Raw genomic sequence first — 20732 nt, forward strand, 5'->3', positions numbered from 1 at the left:
GATTTTGAAAGTCGTGTAGTGTACACCRGGCATTCGTCAAACAATATACTGAACAAACCTCAAAGATACATTCCATTGACATTTGACTCATTCATAAATCCAACAGCTTTCTATTAAGAATTATGACAACAGGAGGGTGTTTTGTTAAAAAAGAGACACAAAAGTAGGTGGGTGCTCTCTATTGAAAGGCAGAAAAAGGTGGGTATTTCATTTGGATAAGAGAGGGCAGTGTGTGAAGAAGACCACTCCATTGTGAACAGGGGTCAGTGTCGTTAACAATGTGTGTGTGTGTGAGTGTGTAGCCTGGCCTATTGTGAAGCAGAGACAGAGAAGGACTATTTCAGGAACAGGAAAAGCAGAGCACAAGCAGCCATGTTTCCTGTTGGGAGATGGATCATAAACAGTAGACTGGGATAATAGAGAGGCTATGYCGGACAAGGCCACCGCCTATAACACTGAAGCACTGACATACAGTAAACAGCATTTAAAAATGTGTGCACATGTCGTATGTCTTCCCTGACAACATTTCCACAAGCACAGCCTTTCTAGTCATTGAAGCTCATAAAACTACAAAACACCGCCACACACAACTTCCAATCACAACACAAATCTACTCATTAACCAATCTTCACAGTACTGTTGARGATGGCGATGTCTCGGCCCTTGTAGTGCTCAGCCAGCGTCATGGAGGGTCCCTGGCCGGACGCTACGATGCGGACGGTGCGGCTGCTGTCGGAGCACTCCAGGTGGGCTGCGGCGCCCAACTCGGACCCCTGGACCCCAAAGCTCTCGGGYAAAGTGAAGGAGTCTCGTGTGCGGTCGCGGCAGTAGGATTTGTACCACCATTGCACCACAGGGGTCTGGGAGGAAGGCGTGTGGTACTGGCACTCGAGGACCACCGACTGGAAGAGCATGGCGAAACGCCTCTTCTCCCGAACTGTCACCTGCACCCCCGCACACACACAGACTGATACACACACAGACAAGGTGTGASAAAATAGAGGGGAAGCGGTTATTTAATAATACAATAATCAAAACAATATGTATGTTATATTATGCCGATATAAAGTTAACACAGTCCTATGAATAGAGAAGTAGGCTTCACATTTTAAGTATCTAACGGCAGTCTGCATATAAGMCCTTTAACATACACTACATGATCAAAAGTATATYGACACATCCTCATCAAACATCTCATTCCAAAATGATGGCCATTAATATGGAGTTGGTCCCCACTTTGCTGATGTAGCAGCCTCCACTCTTCTGGGAAGGTTTGCCACTAGATGTTGGAACATTTCTTCGACGCTTGCTTCGAATTCAGCCACAAGAGCATTAGTGAGGTTGGGCACTGATGTTGGGCGATTAGGCCTGGCTCGCAGTCGGCATTCCAATTCATCCCAAAGGTGTTCGATGGGGTTGAGGTCAGGGCTCTGTGCAGGCCAGTCAAGTTCTTCCACACCTATCCCGACAAACCATTTCTTCTGTATTGACCTCTCTTTGTGCACGGGGACATTGTCATGCTGAAACAGGAAAGAGCCTTGCCCAAACGGTTGCCACAAAGTTGGAAGCCCAGAATCGTCTAGAATGTCATTGTATGCTGTAGCGTTAAGATGTCCCTTCACTGGAACTAAGGGGCCTAGCAAGAACCATGACAAACAACACAAGACCATTATTCCTCCACCAAACTTTACAGTTGGCACTATGCATTGGTGCAGGTAGTGTTCTCCTGCCATCCGCCAAACTCTGATTCGTCCGTCGGACTGCCAGATGGTGAAGCGTGAATCATCACTCCAGAGAACACGTTTTCACTGCTCCAGAGTGCAATGGCGGCGAGCTTTACACCACTCCAGCCGACGCTTGGCATTGCGCATGGTGATTTTAGGCTTGTGTGCGGCTGCTCGACCATGGAAACCCATTTCATGAAGCTACCGACGAACAGTTCTTGTGCTGACTTTGCTTCCAGAGGCAGTTTGGAACTCAGTAGTGAGTGTTGCAACCYAGTACAATTTTTACATGCTTCAGCACAGTTTTGTGAGCTTCTGTGGCCTACCACTTCGCGGCTGAGCCGTTGTTGCTCTGAGATGTTTCAACTTCACAATAACAGTACTTACAGTTGACCGGGGCAGCTCTAGCAGGGCAGAAATGTGACAAATGAACTTGTTGGAAAGGTGGCATCCTATGATGGTGCCACACTGAATGTCACTGAGCTTTTCAGTAAGGCCATTCTAATGCCAATGTTTGTCTATGGAGATCGCATGGCTGTGTGCTCGAGTTTATACACCTGTCAGCAACGGGTGTGGCTGAAGTTGCTTAATCCTCTCATTTCCCGTGTGGCTCAGTTGGTAGAGCATGGCGCTTGCAACGCCAGGGTTGTGGGTTCATTCCCCACGGGGGGACCAGGATGAATATGTATGAATATGTATGAACTTTCCAATTTGTAAGTCGCTCTGGATAAGAGCGTCTGCTAAATGACTTAAATGTAAATGTAAATGTAAATTTCAAGGGGTGTCCACATACTTTTGGCCATGTATTGTATATTTTGAATAGCCAGAGAAACATGCAAATGGTAAGGAGATTAGACTTTACAGTTGAACGCTCTCCAACACCAGCTTTGAGAAGCACCCAGTCCAACACCACTTGAACCAACCACTTAGCCTCTACCCARAGTAGAGCCCACAGCAGTCCAACTCTCCCTTTCATACCCCCTGCACATCCAACAGGTTAAGGGGGATTCSAGAAATATCCTCTCAGTTAACTAAACCACAAAACTCAGGAGCYGGTCTGTATCTGTTGTGGAAGTGATGACCTGATTTCACCAACGCCTAAAAACATCTGGTTTGACTCCACTGAGAACCGTTGTGGGTGTGTGTGTATGCGTAATGATGACTCCAACTGGGCTCTTGAGTGGCGCAGGGGTCTAAGGCACTGCATCTCAATGCAAGAGGTGACACTACAGTRCCTGGMTCAAATCCAGGTTGAATCACATCTGGCTGTGATTGGGAATCCCATAGGGCGGCCCACAATTGGCCCAGCGTCGTCTGGGTTTTGCCGGGGTAGTTCGTCATTGTAAATAAGAATTTGTTCTTAACTGACTTCCCTAGTTAAATAAAGGTTCAATAAAAAATCAATCCCCAACTGGGAGATTGCCAAGTGGTGACTTGCACAATATCTAGATGGGGGCTCCTCTCTCCAATACACGGGAGGTCACAGAGGTTACATTCCACCGTGTGTGGGGGGCAGGGGTAGGACTGTAGTAGGAAGGTAGGGGGTTGTCATAATAAATGGGAACAGRGAGGGGGTTGCGGCCAGAGCAGTATACTCTGCAGCCAGTATTGTTAGGTCAAGGTGGGGCATGCAGCAGGAACTCAATCCAAACATTTCCAAGAAAAGAGGAAATCACAGCAAACGGTTCTACACAGTGGCCCTCTCCTTAGCAGCACTTTCCCAAGTTTTCAGTTTAGTGCAGATGAAGGGAATGAGACAAGGAGGGGATGCAGTTTTAKACAGATTGAGATTCACACTTTGTACTAAAGAGGAGCCAGGGTGATTCATGATTATGGCATTCAAATTTCCTACAGAGCTCCAATTAGAAGTTGTGGCTAACAACAGATCTAGGATCAAGCTAAATAAATATCTGACCCTGCACCAACGGTTCACCAACTCCTCCTACAGAGTCAGATGTCAGTTACCTCTGGTCGGTGCAAAACAAATGAGAGAGAGAGAAAAGTGGCAGTTCTGTTTTTTAATATATTTTTCAAAATTTTAAATATGAGAGGGTTGGAGAAAAAGAAAGATGGAGGAGAGAGAGGGGCCGTGCTCCTAAATTCCTCCCATGGGGTAAATGTGTCCCTCCCTTAGTTCTTTTGTTCATGGTCCAGCGCATTGTTTGGCATTAGTATGATCCACCCCACCCTGGAGGATCCTACAGTGTCTTCAGAAAGTATTCATACCCCTTGACTTATTCCAAATGTTGTTGTGTTACAGCCGGAATTCAAAATGTATTCAATATTTTTTTCTCTCACCTGTCTAATCTACACACAATACCCTATAATAACAAAGTGAAAGCATGTTACTAGAATTTTTTGCAAATGTATTGAAAATGAAAGACAGAAATATTGCATTTACATAAGTATTCACAAATGAGTCAATACTTTGTAYAAGCACCTTTGGCGGTGATTACAGCTTTGAGTCATCTTGGGTATTACTGTATCAGCTTTGCACATCTGGATTTGGGGATTCTCTCCCATTCTTCCTTGTTAAGTTAGATTGGGAGCGACGGTGAACAGCAATCTTCAAGTCTTTCCACAGATTTCCAATATTATTCAAGTCTGGGCTTTGGCTGTGCCACTCAAGGACTTTCACATTCTTTTTCTGAAGCCATACAGTTTTGTCTGTATGCTTGAGGTCATTGTCCTGTTGGAATGTACATCTTCGCCCCCCTCAAAGCTCGTTTGTACTCTGAACAGGTTCTCATCAAGGATTTGCCTGTATTTGGCTCCATTTATTGTTTCCTTCTATCCTTACCAGTTTCCCCATCCCTGCTGCTGAAAAGCACCTCATAGCATGAAGCTGACATCACCATGCTTCACAGTAGGGATGTTGTTAGACGGATGAGGAGCTGTGTCTGGTTTCTCCAGACATAGTGCTTTGCATTCATGCCAAAGAGTTACATTTTTGTCTCATCCGACCACAGATTCTTTTGCCTAATAATCTGTCTTTCACGTGCCTTTTTGCAAACTCCAGGAGTGCTATTATGTGCCTTTTTCTCAGGAATGGCTTCAGTCTTGCCACTCTCCCATAAAGCCCAGATTGGTGAAGTGCTGTAGAGACTGTTGTCCTTCTGGCATGTTCTCCTATCTCAGCCAAGGAACTCTGTAGTTCTGTCAGAGTGGTCATTGGGTTCTGGTCACCGACCTGACCAAGGTTCTTCTTGCCCGGTTGCTCAGTTTGGTCGAACGGTCAGCTCTAGGCAGAGTCTGGGTAGTTCCATATTTTTTCAATTTCCCAATGATAGAAACTGTGCTCTTGGAAACTTTCAGCACACTAAAAGTAGTTTTATACCCTTCCACAGATATATGCCTCATCACAATTCTATCTCGGAGATCTACGGACAGTTCCTTGGACTTTATGGTATAGTTTCTGCTCTGACATTCCGAATTGTCAACTGTGGGATCTTATACTGTATAGACAGGTGTTTCTTTCTAAATCATGTCCAAAAAAATTGAATTGGCAACAGGACTCCAATCAAGTTGTAGAAATTGGATGCACCGGAGCTCAATTTGGAGTGTCAAAGCAAAGGGGTGTGAATACTTACAGTACCAGTCAAAAGATTGGACAAACTTACTCATTCAAGGGTTTTTCTTAAWTTTTTACTATTTTCTACATTGTAGAATAAAAACGATGAAATAACACATATGGAATAATGTAGTAAGCATTTCAATTAACAGGTGGGCCTTGTTAAAACTTAAMTTGTGGAATTTCTTTCCTTCTTCATGCATTTGAGCCAATAAGTTGTGTTGTGACAAGGTAGGGGTGGTATACAGAAGATAGCACTATTTGGTAAAAGACCAAGTCTATATTATGGCAAGAATAGCTAAAATAAGCAAAGAGAAATGACAGTCCATCATTACTTTAAGACATGAAGGTCAGTCAATGCGGAACATTTCAAGAACTTTGAAAGTTTCTCAAGTGCAGTCGCAAAAACCCTCAAGCGCTATGATGAAACTGGCTCTCATGAGGAACGTCATATGAATGGAAGACCCAGAGTTACCTCTGCTGCAGAGGATAAGTTCATTAGAGTTACCAGCCTCAGAAATTGCAGCCCAAATAAATGCTTCACATAGTTCAAGTAATAGACACATCTCAACATCAACTGTTCAGAGGAGACTGTGTGAATCAGGCCTTCATGGTCAAATTGCTGCAAAGAAACCACTACTAAAGGACACCAATAAGAAGAAGAGACTTGATTGGGCCAAGAAACACGAGCAATGGACATTAGACTGGTGGAAATCTGTCCTTTGGTCTGATGAGTCCAAATTTGAGATTTTTGGTTCCAACCGCCATGTCTTTGTGAGATGCAGAGTAGGTGAACGGATGATCTCTGCATGTGTGGTTCCCACCGTGAAGCATGGAGGAGGTGTGATGTTGTGGGGGTGCTTTGCTAGTGACACTGTCTGTGATTTATTTACAATTCAAGGCACACTTAACCAGCATGTCTACCACAGCATTCTGCAGTGATACACCAACCCATCTGGTTTGCGCTTAGTGGGACTATCATTTGTTTTTCAACAGCACAATGACCCAACACACCTCCAAGCTGTGTAAGGACTATTTGACCAAGAAGGAGAGTGATGGAGTGCTGCATCAGATGACCTGGCCTCCACAATCACCTGACCTCAACCCAATTGAGATGGTTTGGGATTAGTTGGACTGCAGAGTGACGAAAAAGCAGCCAACAAGTGCTCAGCATATGTGGGAACTCCAACACTGTTGGAAAAGCATTCCAAGTGACTACCCCATGAAGCTGGTTGAGAGAATAACAAGKGTGTGCAAAGCTGTTATCGCGGCAAAGGGTGAAGAATCTAAAATCTAAAATATATTTTTGTTTAACACTTTTTTACTACATGATTCCATATGTGTTAGTTCATAGTCGTGATGTCTTCACTATTATTCTACAATGTAGAAAATAGTAAAAAAAAAAAAAAAAAAAAACTTGAATGAGTAGCTGTGTCCAAAATGTTGACTGGTACTGAATGTAAATGAGATATTTCAGTTTTTAATTTTCAATACATTTGCTAAAATTCAGGCTGTAATACAACATAATGTGAAATAAGTCAAGGGGTATTATTAATTTATGAAGGCACTGTATGTGGACAACAGAATGGAGGAGGGGGATGGGAGGACTCTAACCTATGAGATTATCTCATCTGGCCCAGTGAACAGCCAATTAGCAGTTAGAGATTTGAAGAAGAGTTTATTATATTCTAGTGAGGAGGAGAAAGAAAGAGGGACAGAGAGAATGGACAGGGTGGGACAGCTTGGTAACCTCACGATTCACACATACAAAAATATTCTGGGACCTTTGATCCAAGGTGTCAGCCTGTCTCAGCATCTCTCTAACAGAGAACAACACAAAACTGTCCGTGCATGTAACCAGGCACTCCAAAACACATATTTATAAACCTCTAAAAATACCCACAAGTGTGACATAAAAAATAATGACATATGCTGACATTTATATCTACAGTGCATTCAGAAAGTATTCAGGCRCCACATTTTGTTACCTTACAGCCTTATTCTAAAATMGAATAAATAACAAATGTCCCTCATCAATCTACACACAATACCCCATAATGACAAAGCTAAAACAGGTTTACAGAAATTTGTGCAAATGTATTAAAGATTCAAAACAGAAACACCTTATTTACATAAGTCATCAGACCCTTTGCTATGAGACTTGAAATTGAGCTCAGGTGCATCCGGTTTCCATTGATCACCCTTGAGATGTTTCTACAACTTGATTGGTGTCCACCTGTGGTAAATTCATTTAATTGGACATGATTTGGAAGGGCACACACCTGTCTATAGAAGGTCCCACAGTTGACAGTGCATGTCAGAGCAAAAACCAAGCCATGAGGTAGAAGGAATTGTCTGTAGAGCTCTGAGACAAGATTGTGTCAAGGCATAGATCTGGTGAAGGGTACCAACACATTTCTGCAGCATTGAAGGGACCAAGAACGCACGCCATCACTCTTAAATGGAAGAAGTTTGGAACCACCAAGACTCTTCCTAGTGCTGGCCGCCTGGCCAAACTGAGCAATTGYGGGAGAAGGACCTTGGTCAGGGAGGTGACCAAGAACACAATGGTCACTCTGAAAGCGCTCCAGAGTTCATCTGTGGAGATGGGAGAACCTTCCAGAAGGTCAACCATCCCTGCAGCACTCCACCAATCAGGCCTTTATGGTAGAGTGGCCAGACAGAAGCCTCTCCTCAGTAAAAGGCACATGACTGCCCACTTTTGAGTTATAAAAAGTCAATAAAAGTCCACTAAAATGTGCAGTTTTGTCACACAACACAATGACAGATGTCTCAAGTTTTGAGAGCTTGTGCATTTGGCATGCTGACTTGAGTGATTGTCCTCCAGAGCTATTGCCAGAGAATTTAATGTTAATTTCTCTACCATAAGCTGCCTCCAATGTTGTTTTAGAGAACTTGGCCAGTATGTCCAACCGGCCTCACAATAGGCAGACCACACCAGCCCAGGACCTCCACATCTGGCTTCTTCACCTGCGAGACTGTCTGCGACCAGCCACCCGGACAGCTGTTGAAACTGTGGGTTTGCACAACCAAATWGTTTCTGACAGTTTATGCATAAATTGACTCAYGGGAAGCTCATCTGCGTGCTCGTCATCCTCACCAGGGTCTTGACCTGACTGCAGTTTGGCGTCGTAACCAACTTCAGTGGGCAAATGCTCACCTTAGATGGCCACTGGAGAAGTGTGATCTAAACGGATGAATCCCGGTTTCAACTGTACCAGGCAGATGGCAGACAGTGTGTATGGCGTCACGTGGGCAAACGCTTTGCTGATGTCAATGTTGTGAACAGAGTGACCCATGGTGGCGGTGGGGTTATGGTTTGGGCAGGCATAAGCTACGGACAACAAACACAATTGCATTTTATCAATGGCATTTTGAATGCAGAGATACCTTGACGAGATAGTGAGGCCCATTGTTGTGCCATTCATCCGCTGCCATCACCTRATGTTTCAGCATGATAATGCACAGCTCCATCTCGCAAGGATCTGTACACAATTCCTGGAAGCTGAAACCGTCCCAGTTCATCCATGACCTGCATACTCATCAGACATGTCACCCATTGAGCATGTTTGGGATGCTCTGGATCGACGTGTATGACAGCGTGTTCCAGTTCCCGCCAATATCCAGCAACTTCACACAGCCATTGAAGAGGGGTGGGACAACATTCCACAGGCCACAATCAACAGCCTGATCAACTATATATGAAGGAGATGTTGCATTTATTTCTGTTCAGTGTATTTACAGTGCCTTGCAAAAGTATTCATCCCCCTTGGCATTTTTCCTATTTTGTTGCATTACAACCTGTAATTTTAAATTGATATATATTTGGATTTCATGTAATGGACATACACAAAATAGTCCAAATTGGTGAAGTGAAATGAAAAAAATAACTAGTTTCTTTTCTTTTCACTTGACTATTTTGGACTAATTCAAAAAAATAAAAAACTGAAAAGTGGTGCGTGCATATGCATTCACCCCTTTTGCTATGAAGCCCCTACATAAGATCTGGTGCAACCAATTACCTTCAGAAGTCACATAATTACATTGCACACAGGTGGACTTTATTTAAGTGTCACATGATCTCAGTGTGTATATATACACCTGTTCTGAAAGGCCCCAGAGTATGCAACACCACTAAGCAAGGGGCACTACCAAGCAAGCGGCACAATGAAGACCAAGGAGCTATCCAAACAGGGTCACGGACAAAGTTGTGGAGAAGTACAGATCAGGGTTGGGTTATAAAAAAATATCAGAAACTTTGAACATCCCATGGAGCACCATGAAATCCATTATTAAAATATTTTAATAATGTGGCACCACAACACCTGCCAAGAGAGGGCTGCCCACCAAAACTCACAGACCAGGCAAGGAGAGCATTAATCAGAAAGGCAACAAAGAGACCAAAGATAACCCTGAAGGAGCTGCAAAGCTCCACAGCGGAGATTGGAGTACATGTCCATAGGACCACTTTAAGCCGTACACTCCACAGAGCTGGGCTTTACGGAAGAATGGCCAGAAAAAAAGTAATTGCTTAAATTAAAAAATAAGCAAACATGTTTGGTGTTCGCCAAAAGGCATGTGGTAGACTCCCCAAACACATGGGAAAAGGTACTCTGGTCAGATGAGACAAAAATGTAGCTTTTTTGCTATCAAGGAAAACGCTATGTCTGGGGCAAACCCATCCCCACAGCATGATGCTGTTTTTCCATCGGCAGGGACTGGGAAACTGGTCAGAATGTAAGGAATGATGGATGATGCTAAATACAGGGAAATTCTTGAGGGAAACCTGTTTGTCTTCCAGAGATTTGAAACTCGGACAGAGGTTCACCTTCCAGCAGGACAATGACCCTAAGCATACTACTAAAGCAACACTTGAGTGGTTTAAGGGGAAACATTTAAATGTCTTGGAATGGCCTAGTCAAAGCCCAGTGCTCAATCCAATTGAGAATCTGTGTTATGACTTAAAGATTGCTGTACACAAGAGGAACTCGAAGAATGGGGAAAAATCCCAGTGGCTAGATGTACCAAGCTAATAGAGACATACCCCAAGAGACTTGCGGCTGTAATTGCTGCAAAAGGTGGCTCTACAAAGTATTGACTTTGAGGGGGGTGAATAGTTATGCACGCTCAAGTTCTGTTTTTTGGTCTTATTTCTTGTTTGTTTCACAATAAAAAAAAAGATATTTAGCATCTTCAAAGTGGTAGGCATGTTGTGTAAATCAAATGATACAAACCCACCAAAAATACATTTTAATTCCAGGTTGTAAGGCAACAAAATAGGAAAAATGCCAAGGGGGTGAATACTTTCGTAAGCCACTGTACCATACACCATCAAATAGTGTTCTTTTTTTACACAATCAAATAGTGTTCTCTTTTCTTGAAGAGTAGACAACACAAACTGAAGTTATAGTTTAATCAGTCTACTAGGCTCTTCTTGGTCAAAGTTCTGAGTCACTCCATGCTTCCTGACCACATCAGGCCCTTTCCTTGCAAACAACTGACACGTTTTCTTGCCAGGCATTCCAACACACTGATTTGACTCCCTAGAGGACTTTTGTTCTTGTATAGGTCTACAGAAAAACCTCTCTTCAAAATACAGAATTAAATAATGGTTACATTTATATTAATTTACAAAATTATAGGTGGGAAATTGGGCTCTCAGAATGAGAGTTCTATGTGTGTTATAATAGAGGAACAGTGTATCTCTGCCTATTAAATGTGTATGTGGGTCATTGGGGTGCAGGCATAACATGGATATTGTCTGAATAACGGGACCTACTTCTATTTTCTATTTCACCTTTATTTTGACTGGGAACTCATACTGAGACTAGAGTATTGTTTACAGATAAGCCCTGCATACAAACCAACACACACTATACACAATTACAAAATATATTAAGAATAAACGGGTTTTCTCTAGCGTCCTCATTCCACACCTTCCTTCTGTAATTTATGACGAAAAACAATAGAGGAAAAACAAGAGTAGACTACCTAAGGCCTATTATCACTGCACAGGTTCAAAAATAAAGCAAGTCAGACTAATCCCCCAAAACAAGTGGGCAAACAAAAGTATGTTTATAAAAATGAAGGGAATCCAAAGTCATGTTGACTGTTGAGGTCGTAGCCTACTGTAAAGGTAGACCCGTTAGCTGCTGGAATAAAGTGAAGGGGTCAAACTGTTGCTGGCTGCATCCACGGCTTTCGCAGATGACAAAACAACATGCTGAGTGAGTAAAGAAAAAAAACATTTACCTGTTATGCAAAAAATAATCCATCGACCTAACAGCCAGTTCATTTTTCGAATAAAAGTTTCGCATTCAGATAGAATTAATCCAAATGTGCGTCCTGCCCATTGTTCGCCTCATTCTTTGGTCCGTGGAGTACGCACAAGAATAAACCGGGAGAGCCGAAGTGTCAATCCGATACCAGGGGGAGTGTACCACTTCCCCAGCGGGTGTGTTCCAACTGCACTCCAAAAAATACATGTTTTAAAATGTTTTACCACCCTTTTACCTAGAATAATCGTATATGCACTTATTAAATAGATTTGTGATTCAAAACATTACATCTAAACTCGTCTCCAAAAACGACAATTGAAAATGTTTTATTTTTATATAAAATCAGGTCATACTAACTCCGGTGTGATCCTTTGAAAGTTTAAGAATTTAAACAAAAATAATCCTGAGACTTTAGTTCAGTTTTTCCTCCACTTCTTCACTTTATTATCAGTTAAAATCAGGTCATACTAACTCCGGTGTGATCCTTTGAAATTTTAAGAATTTAAACAAAAATAATCCTGAGACTTTAGTTCAGTTTTTCCTCCACTTCTTCACTTTATTATCAGTTAAAACATGCTATTTAATAAAATAAAATCAAAACAAATTCAGTTATTAAATTACACAAGTATTTTCATTACATTTCCATGAATCATTCATAACAAGACTGTTCATTTATTGATTGTCATAATTACTAGCAAACATTCAAACAAATTAATTAATAAATCAGTGCTTTATCAAATAAAAAGGATGTAGGTCTACTTTCACCACAAACAAATATTTAAAAGATAGCAGAGTCAAAACCATTCCATGATTACACGCATACTTATAACAGTTCATGACCACATGGGGTCGCAACCATTGATTTATATATACACACCAGTTGACTAACAGGGGTTTCTGTTTTGAAGCCACAGCTCCTCCATTTTGGCCCCCACCATGTGTAAAAATATGTTTTTTTAGTAAATGTCTACATTTGTTTTTGCCACGTTTATTCTGTAACAGACACATGAATAAATACTTTAAAATTATATTATGTGAGCTAAACATAAAAACGAAGTCTATTTTTTTAAATCCCTAAAGTATATATTTTTGAAAGTTCTAATGTTACTGTCCACACTACAACAAAAAATACATAAATACATGTAATTTTGTTCTTGAAACATTTAATTGAAATACTGTAGAATTCCAGTCATTGCTATGGAGGACTGCTTCTACCGGGTAGTGTCAATATGGCCGACCAACGGCTACAGTGGAATACTCGTTTCTGATTGGCTTGAAGAGCATTCTAGAGCGTGCATTATGTAAAGGATAATCAACGTGGGGCTATGCGTTCTATGGAAAATAATGAATGACGTGGAAGGTGTGTTCCAGAGAACGCATAGAGCTCCAAGTTAATTATCTCTTTTATACCATGGCTATAAATGTGTTCATTAACCGGTAGAAATTTGTTCAACATCCACTGAAGTAGCTAGAACGTTTACACTACAGTAGTTGCCATGGTAACCAAGCAAACATACTTCCTAGTCTAGCTAACCAAATCATCAGTCCTAGCTTGCCAGTTTGATTGTGCACAGCAAGAGTTCAGTACGTTTCCACCAATAGCAAGCGCGAGGGGGAAAAGACTGGGCTAGTTTTGAAGTTAAAGTAGATAACTGTGATTCTAAGGTGATTTTGATCCCTGGTTAATGGCGAACAGTGAAGAGACCAGATAACAACTCTAGATACCGGCAATTCTAGAGTTTCCTCTGGGTTTCGTCTGAAGATACGTGACGCTACTAGCTAGCTTCTATTAATGTTAGCCGCGAGTTAGCCAACTCAAGTTAACTAGTGTCGTGGAAATATTGGTCCAAATATTTCTCAGATACCGGAACTTGTGAATTCAAATAGACTTTATTACAAAAGTAACAGAAGCCAAGCAATTCCATGGAACAACTGACCTCTCCAGTCTCAGCACTCTGCTTTTATACAGTTTTGCCCTTACATAACACACATGGACACTCCTCTCTTTGTAAATGATTAACACCCCTTGGCATTTCGCCACTATTATCTTCCTGTCCCGCTTCTGGCTTGTTCACACTCACTTCTGARTTATTTATGCTCATCTTAGATTATATTGGTGATCGTCACGTTATATCGTCACCATAGTACTAATACAATATTACATATACATGTTCCCAACATAAGTGTATGTCAAATATTATTTGATTAGTAAAAACACATTCTTATTGCAGATACATGGCTTGTGGTGCCTATATTAATTTCTGTTAATCCAGACCTGTACACTCCCATGGATTCTGTTTACATTTTGTTTTTAATTGTCTAATGGTTTCCGTTGATCCAGCTCTGTACATTCACCTGGGCTCAGCCTTTATTCTGCTTACACATGTCTACTAATTAACCCTATGTTGATTATGTTCACTACTTCTGGGAGTACAGTCTAGGTACTGGAAAATCTGGAAATTCTCCAACACTAGTAGCCATCAGATCTGACACCTTACACTTTCTAACAGCTGCGCTACAGGGTCGGACAGGCCGTTAGCTTAAAGGGGAAATCTGCAGTTGCACATACATTTTTTGACCATTGATTCTTGAAGAATATAAAGTATAAATGCCTCCTTTCACCTTTATTTAACCAGGTAGGCTAGTTGAGAACAAGTTCTCATTTGCAACTGCGACCTGGCAAAGATAAAGCAAAGCAGTTCGACACATACAACAACACAGAGTTACACATGGAATAAACAAACATACAATCAATAATACAGTAGACTTTTTTTTATACAGCATGTGCAAATAGGTAGGATAAGAGAGGTAAGGCAATAAATAGGCTATGGTGGCAAAATAATTACATATAGCAATTAAACACTGGATGGTAGATTTGCAGAAGATGAATGTGCAAGTTGAGATACTGGGGTGCAAAGGAGCAAGATAAATAAATAAATACAGTATGGGGATGGGTAGATTGGATGGGCTATTTACAGATGAGCTATGTACAGTGCAGTGATCTGTGAGCTGCTCTGACAGCTGGTGCTTAAATCTAGTGAGGAGGTAAGAGTCTCCAGCTTCAGAGATTTTTGCAGTTCGTTCCAGTCATTGGCAGCAGAGAACTGGAAGGAGAGGCGGCCAAAGGAAGAATTGCTTTGGGGGTGCCAGTGAGATATACCTGCTGGAGCGCGTGCTACAGGTGGGTGCTGCTATGGTGACCAGTGAGCTGAGATAAGGCAGGGCTTTACCTAGCAGAGACTTGTAGATGACCTGGAGCCAGTGGGTTTGGCGACGAGTATGAAGCGAGGGCCAGCCAACGAGAGCATACAGGTCACAGTGGTGGGTAGTATTGGGCTTTGGTGACAAAACGGATGGCACTGTGATAGACTGCATCCAATTTGTTGGTAGAGTGTTGAGGCTATTTGTAAATGACATCGCCGAAGTCGAGGATCGGTAGGATGGTCAGTTTTATGAGGGTATGTTTGCAGCACGAGTGAGGATGCTTTGTGTGCGAAATAGGAAGCCGATTCTAGATTTAATTTTGGATTGGAGATGCTTAATGTGAGTCTGGAAGGAGAGTTTACAGTCTAACCAGACACCTAGGTATTTGTAGTTGTCCACATATTCTAAGTCAGAACCGTCCAGAGTAGTGATGCTGGACGGGCGGGCAGGTGCGGGCAGCGATCGGTTGAAGAGCATGCATTCAGTTTTATTTGCATTTAAGAGCATTTAAGAGGCCACAGAAAGAGAGTTGTATGGCATTGAAGCTCATCTGGAGGTTAGTTAACACAGTGTCCAACGAAGGGCCAGAGGTATACAGAATGGTGTTGTCTGCGTAGAGGTGGATCAAAGAATCACATCATTGATGTATACAGAGAAGAGAGTCGGCCCGAGAATTGAACCCTGTGGCACCCCCATAGAGACTGCCAGAGGTCCGGACAACAGGCCCTCCGATTTGACATACTGAACTCTATCGGAGAAGTAGTTGGTGAACCAAGCGAGGCAATCATTTGAGAAACCAAGGCTGTTGAGTCTGCCAATAAGAATGTTGTGATTGACAGAGTCGAAAGCCTTAGCCAGGTCAATGAATACGGCTGCACAGTAATGTCTCTTATCGATGGCGGTTAAGATATCTTTTAGGACCTTGAGCGTGGCTGAGGTGCACCCATGACCAGCTCTGAAACCAGATTGCATAGCGGAGAAGGTACGGTGAGATTCGAAATGGTCGGTAATCTGTTTGTTAACTTGGCTTTCAAAGACCTTAGAAAGGCAGGGTAGAATAGATATAGGTCTGTAGCAGCTTGGGTCTAGAGTGTCTCCCCCTTTGAAGAGGGGGATGACCGCGGCAGCTTTCCAATCTATGGGAACCTCAGACGATACGAAAGAGCGGTTGAACAGGCTAGTAATAGGGGTTGCAATAATTTCGGCAGATAATCAGATTTTGCAGCTCTTTCAGAACATCAGCTATCTGGATTTGGGTGAAGGAGAAGTATGGGAGGTTTGGGCGAGTTGCCTTGGGGAGCGTAGGGCTGTAGACCGGGGTAGAGGTAGCCAGGTGGAAAGCATGGCCAGCCATAGAAAAATGCTTATTGAAATTCTCAATTATTGTGGATTTATCGGTATTGACAGTGTTTCCTAGCCTCAGTGCAGTGGGCAGCTGGGAGGAGGTGCTCTTATTCTCCATGGACTTTACAGTGTCCCAGAACTTTATAGAGTTTGTACTACAGGATGCAAATTTCTGTTTGAAAAAGCTAGCCTTAGCTTTCCTAACTACCTGTGTATATTGGTTCCTAACTTCCCTGAAAAGTTGCATATCATGGGGGCTATTCGGTGGTAATGCAGAACGCCACAGGATGTTTTTGTGCTTGTCAAGGGCAGACAGGTCTGGAGTGAACCAAGGGCTATATCTATTCCTAGTTCTACATTTTTTGAACAGAGCATGCTTATTTAAGATGGTGAGGAAGGCACTTTTAAAGAATTACCAGGCATCCTCTACTGCCTGGATGAGGTCAATGTCATTCCAGGATATCCCGGCCAGGTCGATTAGAAAGGCCTGTTCGCTGAAGTGTTTTAGGGAGCGTTTGACAGTGATGAGGGGTGGTCGTTTGACCGCAGACCCATTACGGATGCAGGCAATGCATTGATCGATGAGATCTTGGTTGAAAACAGCAGAGGTGTATTTGGAGGTCAGTTAGGATGATATCTATGAGGGTGCCCGTGTTTATGGCTTTGGGGTGGTACCTGGTAGGTTCATTGATAATTTGTGTGAGATTGAGGGCATCAAGCTTAGATTGTAGGATGACCGGGGTGTTAAGCATGTCCCAGTTTAGGTCACCTAGCAGCACGAGCTCAGAAGATAGATGGGGGGCAATCAATTCACATATGGTGTCCAGGGCACAGCTGGGGGCAGATGGTGGTCTGTAGCAAGCGGCAACGGTGAGAGACTTGTTTCTGGAAAGGTACATTTTTAGAAGTAGAAGCTCAAATTGTTTTGGTACAGACCTGGATAGTAAGACAGAACTCTGCAGGCTATCTCTGCAGTAGATTACAACACCACCCCCTTTGGCAGTTCTATCTTGGCGGAAAATGTTATAGTTAGGGATGGAAATTTCAGGGGTTTTGGTAGTTTTCCTAAGCCAGGATTCAGAAACGGCTAAGACATCCGGGTTGGCAGAATGTGCTAAAGCAGTGAATAAAGCAAACTTAGGGAGTAGGCTTCTAATGCTAACATGCATGAAACCAAGGCTTTCACGGTTACAGAAGTCAACAAATGAGAGTACCTGGGGAGTAGGAGTGGAGCTAGGCAGTGCAGGTCCTGGATTAACCTCTACATCACCAGAGGAACAGAGGAGAATTAGGATAAGGGTACGGCTAAAGGCTATAAGAACTTTCCGTCTAGCACGTTCGGAACAGAAAGTAAAGGGAGCAGGTTTCTGTGCACGATAGCATAGATTCAAGACATAATGTACAGACAAAGGTGTGGTAGGAAGAGAGTACATTGGAGGTAAACCTAGGCATTGAGTAATGATGAGAGAGATATAGTCTCTAGAGACATTTAAACCAGGTGATGTCATCGCATATGTGGGAGGTGGAACAACATGGTTGGTTAACATATTGAGCAGGGCTAGACGCTCTACAGTGAGATGACACAGTAATCACTAACCAGGACAGTAATGGACAAGTCATATTGATATTAGGGAGAGGAATGAGTAGCCAAGTGATCGTATGGGTCCAGTGAGTGGTTGGGCTGGCTGGGGATACGGCGTTTCAGACAGTTAGCAGGCCAGGGCTAGCAAGCTAGCAGTTAGCAGGCCGGGGCTAACAAGCTAGCATAAGTGCCTTAGAGGGACGTCGCGATGGGGGAAAGTCTGTTTTTGCCTCCTCCTTGCGGTGACGTCGATAGACCAGTCGTGGAATTAGTAGGGTTCCAAGTAGCAGAGGGGTCCAAGTCCAATTGGCAAAATGGGTATAGTGGTCCAAGNTGGTAGGAAGAGAGTACATTGGAGGTAAACCTAGGCATTGAGTAATGATGAGAGAGATATAGTCTCTAGAGACATTTAAACCAGGTGATGTCATCGCATATGTGGGAGGTGGAACAACATGGTTGGTTAACATATTGAGCAGGGCTAGACGCTCTACAGTGAGATGACACAGTAATCACTAACCAGGACAGTAATGGACAAGTCATATTGATATTAGGGAGAGGAATGAGTAGCCAAGTGATCGTATGGGTCCAGTGAGTGGTTGGGCTGGCTGGGGATACGGCGTTTCAGACAGTTAGCAGGCCAGGGCTAGCAAGCTAGCAGTTAGCAGGCCGGGGCTAACAAGCTAGCATAAGTGCCTTAGAGGGACGTCGCGATGGGGGAAAGTCTGTTTTTGCCTCCTCCTTGCGGTGACGTCGATAGACCAGTCGTGGAATTAGTAGGGTTCCAAGTAGCAGAGGGGTCCAAGTCCAATTGGCAAAATGGGTATAGTGGTCCAAGAAACTGTCCGATGGATCAGCTAACAGTCCAATATGCTATAGATAGCTAGCAGGCAGCGGTTAATAGAATGGGCCATCAGGGGATGTCGCGCATGAGGGGCCTGTGGGGATCCTCGGCCAGATTGTCGGTATTCCAGTCGTGAAGGATCGGCGGGGTTCCGTGCCCTGTACCGGCAGTAGAAGGTGTCCGGATATTGTAGCCGAGGAGTGGGCTTCAGGAGTAGCCCAGGAGCCCTAGCCGGGAGATGGGTCTAGCATAGGATAGCTCCAGGCTAGTTGGTGTTTGCTCTTGGACGGAAACGTTAGCCAGGAGTAGTCAACCCGGGTTGCGGTTAGCTAGCTGCCATGATCCAGATGAAAAGATTGAGAGTTTGTGGTAGGATTCGCGGATATGGAGAGAAAAATAGGTCCGGTATGCTCTGTTTTGAAATGCGTTGTACGAACTGGCGAGAGTTTTCCGAGCTAAAGGTTAGCTGATGACCACTAGCAGTGGTTAGCTGACTGATAGCTGATAGCTGGTAGCTAGTTAGCTAACTATTTTCAGTTGAGGTATTCCAGTTCGGAGGTAAATAGAAATACTTAAGGAAAAAAAACAGATCCACATTGGGTGAGGCGGGTTGCAGGAGAGTGTTTTGAAGTTGAGGTTTAGGAAAAATATTAAAAAGAATGCGAATAAAAAGATATATACAAGGGACGAGACAAGACAAAGACAAAGACGTCTGACTGCTACGCCATCTTTAAAGAAATCTTGGAATCTCATGAGCTTCGATCAACTGTCGTACCCCACCAGAACCCAAAATAAGCTTATTGTACGCCTTTGTCTGTAAAAAATGTAAATGTAAACAAACACTATAGCCCCAAAACTTGGTTAAAACTATGATTTTGATATCATGGACAGTCAATCCATGCATCCATAGCCCTGTCTATGAATTTGAGAGTGGTTACATTTCTCCAGCCCCATCCCTCAGCTTTTAAGTGAAACAGTGAAAGGGAGCAGCTTTATTGTTTCAACTGCTGATTTTTACATTTTATTTAGCTAGGCAAGTCAGTTAAGTACAAATTCTTATTTACAATGACAGCCTAGGAACAGTGGGTTAACTGCCTTGTTCAGGGGCAGAACGACAGATATTTAGCTTGTCAGTTCAGGGATTCGATTTGGCAACCTTTCAGTTACTAGCCCAACGCTCTAACCACTAGGCTACAAGTGAAGTCAGAAGTTTACATACACTTAGGTTGGAGTCATTAAAACAKATTTTTCAACCACTCCACAAATTTCTTGTTAGCAAACTATAGTTTTGGCAAGTCGGTTAGGACATCTACTTTGTGCATGACACAAGTAATTTTTCCAACAATTGTTTACAGACAGATTATTTCACTTATAATTTACTGTATCACAATTCCAGTGGGTCAGAAGTTTACATACACTAAGTTGACTGTGCCTTTAAACAGCTTGGAAAATTCCAGAAAATTATGTCATGGCTTTAGAAGCTTTGATGGCTATTAACATAATTTGAGTCCATGGAGGTGTATGGTGGATGTATTTCAAGGCTACTTTCAAACTCAGTGCTTTTGCTTGACAATCATGGGAAATCATAAGAATCAGCCAGACTCAGAAAAAAATTGTAGACCTCAAAGTCTGGTTCATCCTGGGGCATTTTCCAAACGCCTGAAGGTACCACGTTTATATGTACAAACAATAGTAGGCAAGTATAACACCATGGGACACACAGCGCGTCATACGCTACGGTACTTTGATGCGAAAAGTGCAAATGATTCCCAGAACAAAGCAAAGGACTTGTGAAGTATTCTGGGAGGAAACAGATACAAAAGTATGTATATCCACAGTTAAAACGATCCTATTTCAACATACTGAAGGCCATTCAGCAAGGAAGAAGCCACTGCTCCAAACCGCCATTAAAAAAGCCAGACTAACGGTTGCAATGCACATGGGGACAAAAAAGATTTACTTTTTTGAGAAATGTTCTCTGCTCTGGATGAAACAAGAATAGAACAGTTGGCCATAAATGACCATCCTTTTGTTTTGAGGAAAAAGGGGGGAAGCTTGCAAGCCGAAGCACCATCTCAACCGAGAAGCACGGGGAGGTGGAGCATCATGTTGTGGGCGGTTGCTTTGCGGTGCAGGAGGGGACTTGGTGACATTCACAAATAGATTG

General features: G+C 42.9%; 1 protein-coding gene across 4 annotated transcripts in view; it reads right to left on the minus strand.

The window, feature by feature from the left end:
• ildr2 (immunoglobulin-like domain containing receptor 2) overlaps positions 1 to 11720 on the minus strand; it is a 29253-nt gene extending 17533 nt beyond the window's left edge. For 3 of the 4 annotated variants that reach the window (XM_023981368.1, XM_023981369.1, XM_023981367.1), the window contains 2 exon segments: positions 638 to 967; positions 11569 to 11720. In XM_023981368.1, the coding sequence (XP_023837136.1) occupies positions 638 to 967; positions 11569 to 11611 (373 nt within the window). In that variant the 5' untranslated portion in view covers positions 11612 to 11720. 4 annotated transcript variants of the gene reach the window in all.
• Positions 11721 to 20732: the final 9012 nt, after the last annotated feature.

The sequence above is a fragment of the Salvelinus sp. IW2-2015 genome, linkage group LG36 (genome assembly GCF_002910315.2).
Source record: "Salvelinus sp. IW2-2015 linkage group LG36, ASM291031v2, whole genome shotgun sequence".
In the NCBI taxonomy this organism is placed as follows: domain Eukaryota; kingdom Metazoa; phylum Chordata; class Actinopteri; order Salmoniformes; family Salmonidae; genus Salvelinus; species Salvelinus sp. IW2-2015.